The 19,972-nt window shown below is 33.6% G+C and overlaps 1 protein-coding gene across 1 annotated transcript in view; it reads right to left on the bottom strand.

Moving 5' to 3' along the window:
* Positions 1–19,972, bottom strand: part of LOC106142501 (agrin) — a 44,122-nt gene that overhangs the window by 10,935 nt on the left and 13,215 nt on the right. Inside the window, exon 2 of the mRNA XM_060951129.1 lies at positions 10,079–10,219. Coding sequence (XP_060807112.1) covers positions 10,079–10,127 — 49 coding nt within the window. The 5' untranslated portion in view covers positions 10,128–10,219. The remainder of the gene's footprint in view (positions 1–10,078; positions 10,220–19,972) is intronic.

Here is a 19,972-nt window from a genome sequence, read left to right as displayed (position 1 = left end):
GTACGTATTTAATAAAAAATAAGGCGAATATTCTGCTAGGAGATTAGGTACGGCAATGGAATAAAAGAATATCGTTCTTATTTCGTGCAAACTAACCTTTATAATAAAACATAAAAAAAGGAAAAAATATGCCTACAATTCAAGAAATTGACTGGCTACATCACTACGTCGCTCCTCGTTAGCCAATAAGAGCGAGTGTTCTAAATCGCGCAAGCAAGGTTTCTACGGATTCATAAGTAAAACCAACTCAACATTGTCGAAACTGCAGTTCCTTAGGCATGACACCTAGCTTGGCGGAAGATCTTCCCTTTATGTCTATCGCCCGAAATGTCGCTCCCGGTACGTGAACTAAAAATGTTAATGTCAACAAACTAAAATGACATATCAATGTGACCATAGAGTTAATTACCATATGCATAGAACACACGTGTTCAAATAAGGCCCGTTTGAATGGGACGGTGTCAAGGACAATTGAACCTAATTTTGTAATAGTTATTCTATGATAATAAGGTTATTTAAGAGACAGTTACTAGAATAATATTAAACATGGAGAATAAGTGATTCAAATTGTTTTATTAACGTAGTGCATTGTGGTTCACGGCACCAATACAAAAAAGAATAGGACCACTCCATCTCTTTTCCATGGATGTCGTAAAAGGTGGCTAAGCCTTATTATTTTAGTTCTTTGCCGTTCAAAACATTGAAGTTGTTACTATTTGCAACACAATAAACTTTATACTAACAAAAAGGTAGATAGATACTTACTTAAATTTATCAGTAATAATTAAAATTAAACACGGATTGATCCCCATAGCATGCTGGGTTTGCCTGTAACCGGTCGAGCAATTAGAACGAACCTTATTGTATGTATAATCTCTGTATTTACTGTTGTATCGACTGTTGGTGAACTGAATAAATAAATAAAATAAATAAAAATAAATAAAATAAATAAGGGATAGGCTTATAAAATTGCGATCCTTTGTTTTAGGCGATGGGCTAGCAATCTCAATTCCATCATTAAGCCGAGCAGCTGAACGTGGCCATTCATACTTTTCGGGACTATTGGCTCTGTCTACCCCGTAAGGGACATAGACGTGACTGTATGTATGTTTAAGAGACAGTTACTAGAATAATACTAAACATGGAGAATAAATGATTAAGGTTGCTTTAAAAACGTTCAAATCAGACATACCTAGCTATATGTATACATTAAATAAATATAAACACGTCTTTGTTACGGGGTAGACAGAGACAACAGTCTCGAAAAGGCGGGCTCTCCAGAGAGGTAGGGATGGGTCTGGGTTTTACAAGGAAGAAGAAGAAGAAGATATTCGTAACTGTGGTATATCTAAAAATACTCCCTTTTGACCTGACTGAACTTTTCGAATCTTGGACCAATCAACCAATCAGAAAAAAAAGTGGCCACTGCGCCAAAAGAAAAAAAGTAAAATATTTCCTTCCAGTCTCGCCGGTACCAGGCTATCATGGCCTTGTAGGAGTTATGATTATGACGAGCAATCACACAAATTGGATGCAGTTTTCACCGTGGAATAAAGGCCGGATCACACTTATACATTTTTATTTTAAATTTTGCGTTGTGTTTCAAATAGTGATAAGGTGCTAGAACATGTATCCTAGGAATACACTACTTATTTTTAAAACTACCAGGTCGCATACACTAATATAATATAAGATTAAAGATTTATATGTTTGTGACGAATGAAGTCAAAAACTACTGAACAGATTTGTACACAGATAGAATAGACCTTTAAGAATAACATTGGGTACTTGTTTTCTTGAAATCCACACGGGAGCGAAATCCCAGGCAATAGTAAGTAGTTTATAAAACATAGTTCTATTCTTCAACCAAATTTTTCCGTATTTAATTTCTGAATAAAATTAACTTGGTCGGCCATAATTTTGGCCAGTTGGTACATACATTACCTTTTGTAAAGGTGAAATAATTCTCGTAATCGGTTCAGTATTTTTGAAGATTATTCCTAACAAACAAACAAAGTTCCAACTTTCCATCTTTATCATACATACATACATACATATAATCACGTCTATATCCCTTGCGGGGTAGACAGAGCCTACAGTCTTGTAAAGACTGATAGGCCACGTTCAGTATATTTATATATGTATATATTCACTATTTGGCTTTAAGATAGGATTGAGATTCAAATAGTGACAGGTTGCTAGCCCATCGCCAAAAAAAGAATCCCAAGTTTATAAGCCTACCCCTTAGTCGGCTTTTACGACATCCATGGGAAAGAGATGGAGTGGTCCTATTCTTTTTTGTATTGGTGCCGGGAACCACACGGCACGTCCATCCATCTTTATCATATTCATAATTTTGTATTTTAATAAATTGTATTTATAAATCGGCATGTGTGAACTAGTCCTTATTAAGATATAATATCATTATTCACTCCAGTCGTAAAAATTAAAATTGCCTGCTCTAATAACAAGTTATAATACTCTACACTAAACGAAAGTTGAAAAAAAAAACTTTTACGACTGTTGTATAGTAATTTGTGCTAAGAATTAGTTTGCCTGTATAGAAATAAACGTAAGTATATACAAATGTGCCGTGTGGTTCCCGGCACCAACACAAAAAAGAATAGGACCACTCCAGCTCTTTTCCATGGATGTCGTAAAAGGCGACTAAGGGATAGGCTTACAAACTTGGGATTCTTTTTTAGGCGTTGGGTTAGCAACCTGTCACTATTTGAATCTCAATTCTATCATTAAGCCAAATAGCTGAACGTGGCCATTCAGCCTTTTTAAGACTGTTGGCTCTGTCTACCCCGCAAGGGATATAGACGTGACCATATGTATGTATGTATGTATGTATATACAAATTATACTTAATTATAAAATCACGCCTCTTTCCCAGAGGGGTAGGCAGAATCTACATAATTCCACTTGCTTACTTATTATACAGATAATTATCCAAGACCCAGGATAGGTAATCAGAAAAAGTTCTTTTCTCATCACGCCCTGGGCCGGGATTCGAACCCGGGACCTCCGATGTCACAGACAAGCGTACTACCTACCTACTATACTAATATTATCAGTCCGCTGCCTGTGACATCGGAGGCCGTCAAACATAACTTCGAAAATAGTCATCAGGTGGGATTTGAACCTGTACCTTAGCGCATTACACATTTTAACCGGGCACCTTACCGATTCAACCACTGATACTTTTATACGCTAACCAGCTGTGCCCGCGACTTCGTCCGCGTGGAATAATTATTTTGGGCATCATTGAAGCCCTCAAAGTTGAATAATTTTACCCGTTTTTTTTTTACATTTTCCATTATTACTTTGCTCTTATAGTTGCAACGTGATGTTATATAGCCTAAAGTCTTCCTCGATAAATGGTCTATTCAACGCAAAAAGAATTTTTCAATTCGAACTAGTAGTTCCTGAGATTAGCGCGTTCAAACAAACAACTCTTCAGCTTAATAATATTAGTTTAGGCATATAATACTATACGTAGATAGTTGAAAGATGTTAAAATGTATGTTTTAACATCAACCGTCCAATAGGCAATGCATCTCGCTTTCTCAAATAGAAATTATTGCTTTCTCCTTTGTATCATGTTTTCAATACAGAAAGCTTCGGGTAATTTATGTTTATCCCACGACTTGTAAAGTTCAAAGCTTTATTAAGTTGTTATTAAGATTTGTGGGGTTTGATAAAAATCAAGATGAAACTAATTTATTAAACAATACGGAATTATTATAATCTGTTTTTTTGCGTATATATAATTAAGAGTCTGGAGAAGGATATAGGGTACTTTTTATACATACACATACTCATACATATAGTCACGTCTTTATCCCTTGCGGTAGACAGAGACAACAGAATTCCGATTTTGAATAGACTGATAAGCCATGGTCAGCTGTACGGCTTAATGATGAATTGAGATTCAAATAGTGACAGGTTGCTAGTCCATAGCAATAAAATTATCCTGTTTATTTCTTAAGTAGCGTAGGGGAGTACAAATGTAGGTTTTCCTAAAATTTGTGTGAGAAAGAAAATAAAAGTGATTTTTCGTTTTACGCAAGCGAAGCTGCGGGAATATGCTTACATCAAATATAGTATAATATACCAATTTCTTATTCCTATATATTTTCTATGAATTGGTTAATAAATAATTAAATAGTTCAGTTCTAATATACGCCACAGGCGTTCGCAGTGAAATAAGATCATTCATTTTGCAAAACGCGATTCTGTGCGCGTGCGCCGCATCCAAATGAAATGCTTAGATTTTGCATGTTATACGCCCACGTAAGCGCCTGCGCTGCATTTTGAGTGATTTCGCTTATTTGTTGATAGGTATATTACTTAGTATTGTGCCGTGTGGTTCCTGAAACTTTACAATAGGACAGGACTTCGTATCTTTTTCATGGATGTCGTAAAAAGATAAGGAGTGGCTCTATTCTAATACCGTGATCCACATGGCAGATATTATAATCATAAATCTATTTAAAATTAGCAGTCCATAATTTTTTTCTTAATTCATTATTAAAATCTCATATAAATAAATTAATCTGAACAATGTATCCTCTCGTCCACATTCTATTCTAAGTTTGGATAGTTGGGAAGTTGACGTTGTTGAAGAAAATGCTGCAGTGCAGTTTGTTACCGTTTCTTCTGCACTGACGCCTTGGAAGCGGCAGTAAACTTGGTTTTAAGTAATTTATTTGACGTCATGTGAATGTCGTGAAATCATAAGATTTGACAATTATTAAGCGATATGAAGTATCCTAAAATAATGAATTTAAATTTAAATTAGATTTAATTGATAAAAGTGCGGTGTATTCAGAGTCACTTAGTACCTTAACTTTCAAATACAAATAAGGGTATCTTTAATTCACAAGTAGAAAGTATGGGAGATACCAGTTTTTGTTCAATCCCATTTCGTTGGCGGCAAAAACTCGGAGATAATAATTATCACCTCAGCGACCCAAATATGTCAATTAAAGTTGCCGGTCAAGAGTGAGCCGTGTTTTTTATTTTTAATTATTTATTTATGTTTTTAAGGAAAAAAAAATTAAGAATGGCACTTAAAATTAAGAAAAATTCAATACAAGGGCACTACTTATACATACATACATATAATCACGTTGCGGGGAAGACAGAGCCAACAGTCTAAAAAAACAACAAGATAAAGTCGTGGTATATATTCCTTGTGTCAGATATAAACCTGTTCCCCACGATCCGAACGGAAATAGGGTAACATAAAATAATAACAGTTCGCGTTACAAACACCAAGTTTCTCGAAATCATTATACTTATTCATCATTTATGTCTTCCTGGTACATGTTCAAGTGTATCGATCTTGGAAATGTTTTATTATGTGGGTCAAACGGTACTGGTTTCGAGCACGACAGAAAAGGAGCATTTTACAAAGCTTTGACTTAGTTTTCGAGTAATTCCCGGCACCAATAAAAAAAAGAATAGGACCTCTCCGTCTCGTTACTAGGATGTCGTAAAACGCGACTAGGGGATAGGCTTATAAATTTGGGATTCTTCTTTCAGACGATGGGCTATCAGCTATCAAGCTGTCACAATTTGAATATCAATTCTATCTTAAGCCAAACAGCTGAACGTGGCCTATCAGTTCTATCAAGACCGTTGGCTCTGTCTACCCTGCAAGGGATATAGACGTGATTATATGTATGTATGTTAAATTTCCTATTAAAATATGACGTATTCAATTAAGAAGACAAGGGTTCGCCTTGTTTGTTTCAAATTTAATATGAACAAACATAAAAGGTTTGTTTATGCATACGTACAGATATCGTTTTTATACCTCACAGGTTAGACAGAGTCAGCCACGAGACTCGATCACATTGAGGATCAGAGATGGCCATGCACGGGTTTGTATCGCTTTGCCTTTTCAAATTTAAAATTCAAATTCAAATAAAAAAATAATAATTCATTATTATAGGACACTTCATATCGCTTAATAATTGTCATATCTTTTGGTTTCACAACATTGGTTGACGTCAAATAAATTACTTAAAACTAAGTTTACTGCCGCTTCTACGGCGTCAGTGCAGAAGAAGCGATAACAAACTGCATTGCAGCATTTTTTTCAACAACGTCACTTCACAATATCAATTTACAATCACGTTATATCCCTTGCGTGGTAGACAGAGACAACAGTCTTGAAAAGATTGATAGGCAACGATCAGCTGTTTGGCTTAGTGATAGAATTGAGATTCAAATAGTGACAGGTTGCTAGCCCATCGCCTAAAAGAAGAATCCCAAGTTTATAAGCCTATCCCTTAGTCGCCTTTTACGATATCCATGGGAACGAGATGGTGTGGTCCTTTTTTATTGGTGTCGGGAACCACACGGCCATGTATCATGTTACTACTGCAAATGCGGGGCCTGATTCAGATATTGACAGGTTCGTATATTATTCGCGTAAAAGAAGACTGACAGGTTTATCAGCATTTTCCTTTTTTTTTAATGGGTATAAATATATATTAGAATTGCCTTCACAAAAGCTATGAATTTTAAATAGTTGCTTTATTGGCGTGGCGTTAAGAGGATATGCAAGGAGAAATCTGAATAAATATTATAAATAGGATGTATTATTTATTTATTTACTAATTTATGTACACAGAAAACATCGAGACTGATAATAACAAGAAACAAAATTACAAAGGTATGTTTGTTTGTAAATTTAATTTGTAGTTATGTATAGAGCTTGATCCCACTACTAAACTATTGGTTTACATAGTAAAAAAAAACTATATTTAATATATATATTTTTACATTTCTATTTTTTATTGAATGTTTTTTTTACGCTTTTAGAAAAATACGGAAGTGGTCACTAGTATAACCTCTTAATTTATTATCTCTCAATAAATTACAATTTTAAATTGTTCCCATATAAATGTCTGTAAGCATTTGCATTTATTTGCATACAAATTTTTGATAACGAAAGTAAAAGTTAATCAAACTTAATTGAGTCAATTAATTCGAGATCGATAATAGTTGGAAAGCCTTAGTTATTAAAATAAAAATGTAATTACTGAATACCCCAGAAGTAAGAAAAAATTGGAATTTTGATAAAGAAAACAGCTAAAATAATAAATTAATATATATATGTTGTTTGTTACTCTTTCACGCAAAAACTACTGAACCGATTACGATGAAATTTGGAATAAAGGTAGCTAAAATACCCAGAATAACATAAAGGCTACTTTTATCCCGGAGTTCCCGCGGGATTGATTCCACGCGGACAAAGTCGCGGGTGGCCTCTAGTACCTTCTTATTTTTGTATGTTAGAAATTTTATTAATAATAAATAATTAAAAATAAATAAATTCGGGAGAAAATTAAACAAATATAATTATATTTGTTTAATTTTCTCCCGAATTTATTTTTTTAAATAACTTAATAAATCATGGATTAGTTTTCAAACGTACACTACGTACGTTTTGCGTTTAAGTTGTTAATTTTAGTGCGTAAAATATTTCACATCAAATCAACTGTAGGATGCAATTAGTATGTCATCGTACTTTCTAGCAATTCCGTTTATAGTTTATAATATTACCGACATCCTGTGCGTGCTCACAACAGGATATGTTAGAAAATATTTAGAAACTTTCCTTTTAAAAAAAGCTCGTGTTTGTTTAAAGAGTAAATTATAATAATTGGGATTCCTCTTTTTTACGATGGGCTAGCAACCTGTCACTATTTGAATCTCAATTCTATCATTAAGCCTATATAACAGCTGAGCGTGGCCTGTCAGTCTTTCAAGACTGTTGGCTCTGTCTCCCCCGCAGGGGATATAGACGTGATGATATCTATGTATGTATGTATTTATTTATTCACGATATATCCATCCCGTCGTGTTTATCAATCGATAACCAGTGCGTTCCACTAACCAGCGTTTCACAAAAAACCTGTTTGAAATCTCACATTTTTAGCGCCACTAATGATCTATAGATCAATGATCCGATCGTGATCGATGACGCGTGCGCATGCCAATTACCGTTAGCGACAATATCTTGATCGATCATAAAAAAAATGAGTTGGTTGTTTGTTCGTAATTACTCTTATTAGTGGCGCCGAATGTAAAAGTGTTGTTATGATTTTTTTTCTTACTACTTTGCTTGTGAGAAATTCGAGTAACAGGAAAAAAGTAATTTTTATTTCATTAACTAAATAATTATTTTAACGATAAAAATCAGTGCTGTATGGTTCCCGGAACCATTAACAAATAAGAATGGGACCACTCCTTTTCTTGCCCATGGATATCGTAAAAGGCGACTAAGGGATAGGCTAGGTAGCAAGTCTAAAGATGTAGTCTCTGTCTACCCCTCTGAGAAAGAGACGTGATTTATGTTTGTATGTATAAAGAGGAGCCAGATGCTCTTGCGCACTTGTATTTTTTTTTCTAACAGACCAACTTTTTTGTACGATAGCAATCATGACCTTGCTTACAGGTCACACATTCGAGGCTAGGTCAAACGGACCCCAAAAATCGTGACGGACATACGAACCTACATACACATTTATATATAAAAAATACAAGCATACGGACGGACAAACTACGCGTGTTTTTTTTTTGCAAGCAGTAGCGGTACGTTTAAATACAGTACGTTACTTTTTCTTTCTTTCGGTAAGCATAAAAAAATATTAAAAACCAGTTTTACTGTTAAACAGTAAGCCGTTTAAATTCCGAAGCTTACGTTTTTAATTTTTTTTTTGTATTGCTTTTAATTATAAAGGAAATGCATTCCAATCGACAACTTATTATTTAGGCACTTGAAGCAAAGGGATATTTTTTTTATTTTTTGAAACTTCTTTTTATAAAAAAAAACATCAAATAAATAAGAAATATTTCTTGGAATAATGCATGGCTACCGGCAAAAGTAATGAATTATGACATCTGTTATTTAATTTCGTTTTTTTTAATGGCTATAAATTAATTTTTAAATTATTTTTTAATAAAAGACGTAAGTATCAAGATTATTTGAGCACTTTTATTTAATTACATAGTGAAATGGACTGTAGTGGGAAATAAATTATATATATTCGAGTTTTGAGTAAAGGATAAAGATGTTATATAGGTATATGTATCACTTTTATCCGTTAGTCAAAAGATCTACTTCTTTCTCATATATATAAAAAATGTATACTTGCTCTCTTTTTCCTCAATAATCTATGACATGTATGATAATTGTATAATAATTATATTTATCTTTTTATATAATATTTTTTAAACAAAGAAAATTAACATTTTAAGAAATTTTATTGCTATTTTATTCAAACAGACAATCATTAAAACCATTTATTGAATATATCTAATTTAACTACATAATATTTTTATATTTCAGGAGCACCCTGTACCACTGTCAATGCGGGCTGACACGACTAAACGCTAACCCACTTTACATACGAATTTATCCTTATTAACTCGAATTGTATTGCGAAAGTAGCTAGCTTTCGTTGCTTTGAGATTTCAAACACATACAAATAATCACGTGTTTACCCCATACAGGGTAAATTAATACGGGACATAGGGTATACTTAATGACGAAATTATATTCAGATAGTGATTGCTGGCCCATCGCTAAATGCTGCCAGCCTTCTGGGCACACCCGCATGTTGATGCTATGCAGGGCTTGTACAATTTGTAAATTAAATTTTAGTTTGTAACCATCTTTTTTCTTTCTTTTTTACTACGCTTTTATTAGCTTGGGTTGTATGCATGTATGTAACGGAATCTTTGAGCTAATTTTTTATAAGTAGTTTTAGCTTTAGTTTTAATTGGATTCCATTTTTAAATTCATTTATAGCCATGACAAGAATAAATAAGATTAAATAATATGTTCTTTTGTTAATATATTCTTTTGTTTAACCTTTTGTTTTTAACCATACATTCTTTTTGCAATTTTTTTTAAAGATTGTTTACCTACCTCACTCTCTGTAGAGGTAATACTTAATGTAGTAATGCAATGCAGGTGTTATACGAGTACTTTAAGTAATACCTACTCGTACTATAACGAATTATACTTAAAAAATCTCTAATAAACACTTACCTATAATTAAAAATGCTGCTGCGGCCAAAATGTGATGTTTGGACTCCATTTTGAACACAATAATATTACCTATCAGTCTTTTAATTCACTAATATTAAAATAGCACTGTCTGTTTGTTCAGTCGTCCATGGTGTGAGGGTTCTGAAACAAACAAATACATATGTTAATTTATTTCGTTTTTACACCTAAACAAATGTACGTGTCGAAATTCTAAGTTTAATTATGTCAATCCTTTACAACAATAGGCGACTATGGGATAGGCTTACTTTTTTTATGCGATGGGCTGGCAACCTGTCACTATTTGAATCTCAATTCTATCCCTAAGCCAAAAAGCTGAACGTGGCTTATCAGTCGTTTCAAGACTGTTGGCTCTGTCTACCCCACAAGGGATATAGACGTGACCATATGTATACATGTATGTATGTACAATAATAGGCTAATCAAACCTGTTTTTATTAAACTAACTGCGACCCTAGCTTAGGTACTCCCGTAAGAATTCCGGTATAATAAAGTACTAATTTTATATGTATGTTATTCCGAGCTATGTTTGGCTACTTATATTAGGCTATGACAATGTATTCTCTCGTGCACATTCTAAGTTTAATTGATATTGTGAAGTGACGTTGTTGAAAAAAATGCTGCAGTGCAGTTTGTTACCGCTTCTTCTGCACTGACGCCTTGGAAGCGGCAGTAAACTTAGTTTTATGTAATTTATTTGACGTCAACCAATGTTGTTTAACCATACGTTTTGACAATTATTAAGCGATATGAAGTATTCTATAATAATGAATAAAAATTTTGAATTTGAATTTGCTACCAGAGTACCAAATATTATCAACAAATATGTTTAGTAATTTTGTGTGAAAGATTAACAAAAATTTTTAAGGCTATGAGCTAGCAACTGGTCACAATTTGAATTTTAAAACAATCTACAACATACATATGAACGTGATCTCACATTCTTTTCAAAAAGTGCCTTTACATTCTTAAGCTCTGTCTACCCCATAAGTGATAGAGACTTGATTATTAATCTAAGTATCTAAATAATAGAAAGCCGTTACTTTCTTTAAACATACACTTCGTTTCTGTAGATTTAACATAAATGTTTCCTTTAGCAGAAACGTGACTAAACCACATCTTGTATTTCAGTCAATGGCCCTCAAACTTAATTGCAGAAGCTTTAAGCTCGGAATGCATTTCTCCGACCCACTTTGGGAGCTTTCATCGCGATAGGGTTTGCAGAAGTGATTTTGTTGCTGAAATTCGCCAAGATTTATTTGTCTTTAGAGAATCCAACCAAAGAATATATGCATCTTATTTTCTATAAGTTGTTCCCTGCGACTTTGTTCACTTTAAAAGTTCACTGACAATACATAAAGCCAAAATGGAAAGCGTAAAGGAAGGTATGAGTAAAAAGAATTGACTAGTTAAATAGCAAGTTATTGAAGACATACATAAAATCACGCCTCGTTCCCGGAGGGATAGGCAGAGACTACATCTTTCCACTTGCCACGATCTCTGCATACTTCCTTCGTTTCATCCACATTCATAACTCTTTTATAAATTTCTTTTTTTTTCAAGTTCAGGTTATAGAATCCAGACGAGAGTCGCTTGTTTGTCGAACCGAATAATAATTTAGTTAACTTTTTGGCTATATTTCTTTATGGTCTGATCTCTGTTCTACAAGTCTATGTTCGACTTCTTTATCCCTAACGGAATAGACAGACATTACAGTCTCCAAAAGACACAAAGACCACAGTCGGATGAATGGCTTAATGAATTGAATTAAGATTTGCCTAAAAATAATCTTATATATGATCCTTTGTATCATATATATTATATATAATCTTATATATATGACCTTGATTAACTTTTGCAATTAGCATGGAAGCTAGGCTAAAAAGTCAGTCAGTCACACTCTCGTAATCATGGCCGCATTTTGGCATGTAAAAAACGATTTGAAACTACGTGCGAAGTACCAGGGTGCCATAAAAAGAAGGGGGTCACTGCATCAGCTGTCCAACCTTGGTGGGGCGTGACCCATGACCCGGAAGATTGCAGTAGGAAAGTAGCACTACAGACAATACTAGCCGCTTAGACTTTCTAGCGACCCATGCTCGCCTGGTACCTATTTTAAAACAAAGTTGCAATTTATAGTATTTAAATGTTAACATGTCATGTTACTCGTTAAAGAGGTGACAATTTTCTTGGCATTTCAATGTTTTTATTATTTGCAAATGTGAACATTTTTTATTCATTCTTCTTTCTATTTTATAAAAAAAAAATTAAGATAATAATTTTCTCTTCATTGTAAAGCATCGGGTCTGTGCGGGCTAGTCTTTTGATGCATATTTATTTTTAAGAAATCATAAAACGGAAAAAAATATGAGGTCAAAAAGGTAGGTAAGTGAGATTTTTAAGGCATCTATACTAATATTATAAAGCTGGAGAGTTTGTTTTGTTTGTTTGTTTGTTTGTTTGTTTGTTTAAACGCGCTAATCTCAGAAACTACTGAACCGATTTGAATAATTCTTTCACTGTTAGATAGTCTATTTATCGAGGAAGGCTATAGGCTACATTTTATCCCGGATTTCCTACGGGAAACCTCAACAATGCAGGTGAAAGTTGAATGAGTCGGCCATCTGCGAGCTTTCCACGCGAACGCTGCGCAAACCAACAAAGATATAGTAAAACAATGTACTAAAGATGTGAAGTACTCATTTTTTGCCACAAAAAAGTCCGCGAGAGCATATATCTATCTCTAAAGGTTTACTTACAATAACCACTTTTATGTTCATTTTTTAAGATTATTTTTTCATTATAAACATAAGTTATTTTGAAACCAATTTTCTTTAATTCAGTATTAATCCTTATCCAAATAAATATGTTTATTACTTTCGGCTTTTCATGTAGACTAAAATTGCCATTTACAGTATATAAATTAGACGAATAGGTTTTGAGATAAAGTCGTTATAAGCAAAACATTTAATACGAATCAGCGTTCTTTCTAATAAGCGTGACCGCCTGACCGGCCCTAGGTATCATTCTACTTATAATACTTCCTTTGTATGTTTGTCTGGTTTTACCTCTTACCTACTTTTAAACTGATTATGTCTATCTTTTAAGATTGTTGTTGATTATGAGTATTTAATTGTAAACACAACTGTCTTTGATATCACTTAATTTCAATGAACATCTTAGAAGATATTACTATTTTGAAGTAAAGTAAAGTATCAATCAGCCTGTAAGTTCCCACTACTGGGCAAAGGCCTCTCATCTCACTATACGGTCTCCGTTCCGTCGCGGGTAATGATGTGGGCCAAGTCGTCGCCAAGTCGCATAACAATTAGCAGCTATAATTAATAAAGCCGAGGAGGATGTTTACAAAAATAAATATGATGCCCAAAATAACTATTCCACGCGGACGAAGTCGCGGGCACAGCTAGTTCACAAATAAATCCCATAAATTGTTTCGTCAAACATTTTTCTTTACATCAAATGCGTGTTTTAAAAAAGATTAGCACATTTTACACACTGTATTCATAAAACCATTCACAAATAAAAATAATAAAAATCACTGGCCATTTATATCACACAAAGAGAAAATAAATTTTCATAAACCCGTTATAGCTGACAATTTAAAAATGATTTTCATTCTTTGCGCGCGTTTGGGTCACAAAGGCACAATCAATTCCTCATTAATGCCAGATGCAGCTTTTGACCCAAAAGCGGGGCGAAAAATGACATTGCTCGTGTAGTAAATAGCGCAAAAACTGCGTCAATGATATAAATTACAGGAAATGACAACGTATGGCTTTTACGAATGCCATACAGAAATTTATCGGTTTTTTTTATCGGTAGTGTTCATAGTACTGGCAATAAACATTTTATATTTTTTTTTTAATATTTCTTACATTATCAAAACTTGGGGTTTTAGCTCGCGTAAGATAATTTTGTATATTAGAATTTTTATGTTATCCTTTTAAGTCAAGGCAAATAAGGCTACACACAAAATTAACACTTTAATAACTCATTTCAAATGATTTCGATTGCGATTTCCAAATTGACATACATTATTAATAAAAATTAAATGAAAAAATTGGTACGTCACTTTATATAGTCGTCTCCACGCCTTTGTTACTCCGTGGTCGGTTGTCAAAATTCAGCATACATATCGTTTGCGGGATAGACAGAGCCAACAGTCTTAAAAAGACTAATAGGCCACTTTCAGCTGTTTAGCTTTATGATAGTATTGAGATTCATATAGTGACAGGTTGCAAGCCCGTCGTCGCCTAAAAGAAGAAGCTAATAAGCCTATTCTATTTTCAATTGCAATATATTGAATAACATTAGTTTACTTAGCAAACGGTAGATTTGCTAAATGACTTATTGATTTTTAAAATGAATATGGGCCAGATTGAAACGATAACCATTGACTAATGATGTAGGTATGTATACATACATACATACATACATATGGTCACGTCTATATCCCTTGTGGGGTAGACAGAGCCAACAGTCTTGAAAATACTGAATGGAATTTAGATTCAAATAGTGACAGGTTGCTAGCCCATCGCCTAAAAAAGAATCCCAAGTTTATAAGTCTATCTCTTAGTCGCCTCTTCCACACACATGAGAAAGACCCATGGAGTGGTCCTATTCTTAAGTGCAGGGAACCACACGGCACTAGTGTAACTGTTCACATCGGTAATTGTCATATAATGGAGCTCATACTGTGACAAGAGACCCGTTGCATTGAACGATAATGTGTGGTAAGTAGCGGTCGGAATGGCCGCCTTTGAGATGGGTTAATGATTCTCTCACTGACTCACCCAATCCATGAGCTATTGTCAAGGGCGTACCTTGGGCTTTCAAGAGTAGTGAGCTTGTAACCGGGACTAAATTACCACATTAATTAAAAACCAGGACTATTATTGATATTTTCAAAAATCTCGTTAGGTCTCATTATCTTTCTAACCATCCTAAGTATATGTTATTATTATGTATTTATCTGTATTTATGTCTATTTTGTGTGTTTATGCGTATTTGTATGTATTTATATGTATTATATATAGATATATTTTCTGTGTGTATTTTATTATGTTTAAACATTTATTTATCTTGCTCTGCGCCAACGCCAATCTTCTGTTTGGTTTCCTTCCACCCAAAGGTTGACTGGAAGAGATTGCTTTAGCGATAAGTCCGCCTTTGTACCATCTATATCTGCTTTGTGCTGTTTTGTATGTTTTACTCTTATGGTGCAATAAAGAGTTTTATCTATGTATCTAAAGCCAGGAGGAGGAAGACCTTCGAGTAATAACTCTATGAGACATACATACATATAGTCACGTCTATATCCCTTACGGGCTAGACAGAAACTGTCTTAAAAAATCTGATTGCCCACGCTCGGCTTTTTGGTTCGATGATAGAATTGAGATTCTGAGATGCACATACTTTAATAGTCAATGGCTTTTACAAGCATAGTTGGTGGTCGGTAGTCACATTAAACCGATTGGCAATTAGTAACAGCTATTAAATAAGCCCGTTAAGAGTTTAGCAGCAGAACCGAGTGTACAATAAAAAGCGTGCAGATGTTGCGAGGATTTATTAAAAAGTTAAATTTTTAATGATACGATAAAAAGTACGTCAATTAATAATGACAAAAAAAAACTAAATTTAGAATAGAGATAAAATTATATCTGCTTATAAATAAAACCGAATGAAGTTAAACGAAATCTTATTAAATTTTAAAATTGTGATATGATACCAAATGTGACAACAACAGACATTTTTTATCACAATTACTTAAATAAACATTGTATTGTATCTATAATCGAGTCATGTGTAATGAATAAATATCAGGAAATGTCAAAGTCAGTCAAATTTGATTTTATTTTTTTGTTGCACGATTACCATTTGATTTTGTCTATATTGTATGATGTGCTTTCTTAACGATTTATTTTATTAAATACCTTACAATACTTTAACGACATCTATGGAAAAGATCCGGAGAAGTCCTATTTGTTAGCACATGGCATAAGATAACGTTTTGATTAATACTGTATATTATATAATTTTATATTATTTATACAGAATATATTTCGATACATTTGGTCTTTGATGACTAAGCAGATAAATATAACAAAAAAATTAAAAATTTTAAAAAGAGGGAATGCGTAATGTACTAACCTACTTCTGCACGCTCATTAGTTTGCACCAAAGGCATTGACTTCAAATAACGGACAAGTAAAACACTGGCCGTCTTGGTCAATAAGTAATATTGATTGTTATACTGGCGAAAAATTAAACAGTATATTATTTGTCATATCGTGGGAAAAATAAACAAACTTCCCTCAAAAAATAAAATATCGTACATACATACATATATACATATAACCACGTCTATATCCCTCGCGGGGTAGACAGAGCCAACAGTCTTGTAAAGACTGATAGGGCACGTTCAGCTATTTGACTTTAGGATAGATTTGAGCATTGACAGGTTGCTAGCCCATCGCCTAAAAGAAGAATCCCAAGTTATCCCTATCCCTTAGTCGCCTTTTTCGACATCCATGGGAAAGAGATGGAATGATCCTATTCTTTTTTTTTTAATGGTGCCGGATACCACACGGCAAACGCAAGTACATTTATACATACAGGGTCAACTGAGAACCACCTTTTTACTTTGAAGGCGGTTAAAAAGAGTGAAATTATTTATTCAATTCAAAAAAATGCACTCAATCATCTCACCATTGAGAACTTGAAAGCTTTATTTGTAGAGAGTAGAGCTTACAAATTTTATTTTCTTTTATAACAGTTTCACTTTCGTTGCGTCGAATTTTTTTTTTATTAGTGTTACTACTCTGTCCGTGTTAATAATGAAAGTGTTTCGTAAATAAATAAATACATAAGATCACGCCTTTTTAAAAAATTTTCGTAATGTATCAGATTTATAAATTACATATATCTGTATGCTCCGTTAAAATGCGCGATGCGCAGAAAGGTACAGGTTCGAATCCCATTTCGGCCTTGAAAATGACTTTTTTTTCAAAATTATTTACGTTACTTTATTAAAGTACAATTACTATCATAAAGTAACGTATACTAACATACATAAAATCACCTTTTTACCCTTACTGGGTAGACAGGGTCAAATGTCTTGCAAAAGTCTAAAAGGTCACGTTCATTTTCAAATAGCGACAGGTTGCTAGTCCATCGCCTAAATTAAGAATCCAAATTTTATTAGCCTTTCCCTTAGTCTCCTTTAACGACATCCATGAAAAACTTGACTTGGAGTGGTCCTATACTTTTAAGTATTGGTGCCGGGAGCCACACGGCACAGTATTCTTAGTAAAAAAAAAACCTCATTTTCCAATGTCCACGTCAGCTTACAAACAACTAGAACTGTTCGCTCTAAGTATGTAGGTACCTACTTGATCAGTTCCTAGTTCATTTTTCAAACAAAGCTCGGTCCAGCCTCATCAGCGTTACCTTTTGTCCCGCGATCATTGTTCGCCTCCATCGTTTCTCATTAAACATTTTTTTCCGCAGACATTTTTTAATACCTCTACCCGAGGGATGTTTGTCTAATTTTTAAGTTTCGCTTTTAACGTTTCACCGTTTAATTACAAAGAATAACAATTATTCTTTGTAATTAGGGAAGACCTAGACGAACGTAACTTGATCAAATTAAGGACGTCCTGGTAAAGGGTCAGGTCAAAAGTACCCGAAACCGCCGAGCTTGCATGAAGAGAGTTATGAATGTGGATGAAGCGATGGAAATATGCAGAGATCGTGGCAAGTGGAAAGAGGTAGTCTCTGCCTACCCCTCCGGGAAAGAGGCGTGATTTTATGTATGTATGTAATAACAATTATTTACATTCAGGCGTGGTGGGTTTAACGTGATGTGAATTACCAATTGAAAAAAGAAATGGGACCACTCCATCTCTTTCTCATGGATGTCGTAAAAGGCGACTAAGGGTTAGGCTTATAAACTTGGGATTCTTCTTTTAGGCGACGCGCTAGCAACCTGTCAGTTTATATGAATCTCAATTCTATCATTAGAATTGAGCATCAGCCACTAATAATTCACAAATAGTAATTCTGATTGAGAAGATAATTCGAGTGAACCAAATCTTAATTATCATGAATTATGTTTAACAGACAACCGTAATTATTGATATGATTAATTGCTTAAACTTTCTTACAGCAAAATTAAGGTGTCAATTGGTTTTGCGTTCACATTATGGTCAGACAATGTGGTGAAAGTCTAAATTATTGATAACAGTTTTAATATTGGATATTCATACGCTAGCTTATGTTTCTAGCTTCGCTTTGGTGGGAATTACCAAAATAAGTAAGTACTTACTTCTTTTAAGTCTCTTTAGATTAATGACAGGTTTTCCTTTATTAATCTCTTTTTAGAAAAATAAATAATGATTGTATTTTCCACACAGATATACCATTTTTTATGCCGTTGCGATTTTTGGACTATCTGTATCAAAACACATTTGAAGAGATTTTTTTTAAAACTACATTCGTAGAAAGTTGTTATATTTAATCTGTTGAACTGTCAAAAGATCTGTCAAACTTAAGTAACGGAACGGAATTGTCGGCAAAAGTTTGTAAAGATTATAAAACCAAACTAAAAAAGTTTTAAGAACATAACAAACACAATTTAATACCTTTCGGAGGAAATATTTTACATCTTAATTGAAAACGTGTGCTTAATTTTCGTATTTTATTTTACACAGCGTTTTATTTAATTGTTCCTGTTATTATTTTTAATGAGCGAGTGCTGATGCAAAATTTCTCCAAGACATGTTTTTTGGGGTACAGTGTTTAATTATCATGAACCAAATATATTAATTTATAAGGCTTATAAACTTGGTATTCTTCTGTTAGGCGATGGGCTAACAACCTGTCACTATTTGAATCTCAATTTGATAATATATCTGAACGTGGGCTTTAAGTCTTTTCAAGTCTTTGACTCACTCTACCTCGTAAGGGGAAAAGACAGTATATATATACACACGTATATGTATATGTGTATGTAAATTGATTTCTTCCTTCTTCTTCAAAACGGTTAGATATTTACATCTTCTCATCAGTTTTATAAAAAATTTTGTTTGTCCATCTCTGTATTATATTAAAATCAACCTCCACACGGAACCATCAGAAATGATAAAATATTCGTGCTCAACTTTTATTTTATTTGGTTATCAACTCAATGATAGCATTTCGCATTTACAAATTCGTGGTACCGTTCTGTTGAATTTTCGTTGAATGTTCGTTGTTTTTTTTGCAAATTATTGGGCTCATAGTAAGTGGCAGGTGTAATGATGTAGTCTCTGCTTAACTTTTTCGTAAAAAGTTTGATTATTTGTAATACCTTTTTCTTCACATACAATTGATATTGTTCAGACTAAGTCATAAGCAATTGCGAATTTACTCTAATTTTTCTAATTACTCTATTATAAAAGACTCATGTCATCTTTCCCATTTCATTTTTGTCGTAAAAGCAATCGAATTACTGAAAGTAGTCATAATAAAATAAAAGTTGGGAAATTCGTGAAATATAAGTAAAGTTACTGACTGAATTTACTATCTAATAATCTAAATTTTATCGGTCCAATTCAAGTCTAAGTCAGATACAAAAATAATAAACTTAACTATGCAATAATAAGATGATGTCTAGTCGAAGCCACACATTCACGACTCAAGAATGCTATGGTGCCTTTCAATATAGTGGCATCTGCCATCCATTTAAATAGACCAACCGTCGTAAACAGACCTGTTCAATAAGTTAGAAATCCCACTGATATTATACACAATGGAAATGACGAGGGAGCTCAAATTGAACTGGCTGATGCAACCAAAGAAGATAGAGCTATGGGA

The sequence above is a fragment of the Amyelois transitella genome, chromosome 24 (assembly GCF_032362555.1).
Source record: "Amyelois transitella isolate CPQ chromosome 24, ilAmyTran1.1, whole genome shotgun sequence".
Lineage (NCBI taxonomy): Eukaryota > Metazoa > Arthropoda > Insecta > Lepidoptera > Pyralidae > Amyelois > Amyelois transitella.
This window is presented reverse-complemented; position numbering and strand designations above follow the sequence as displayed.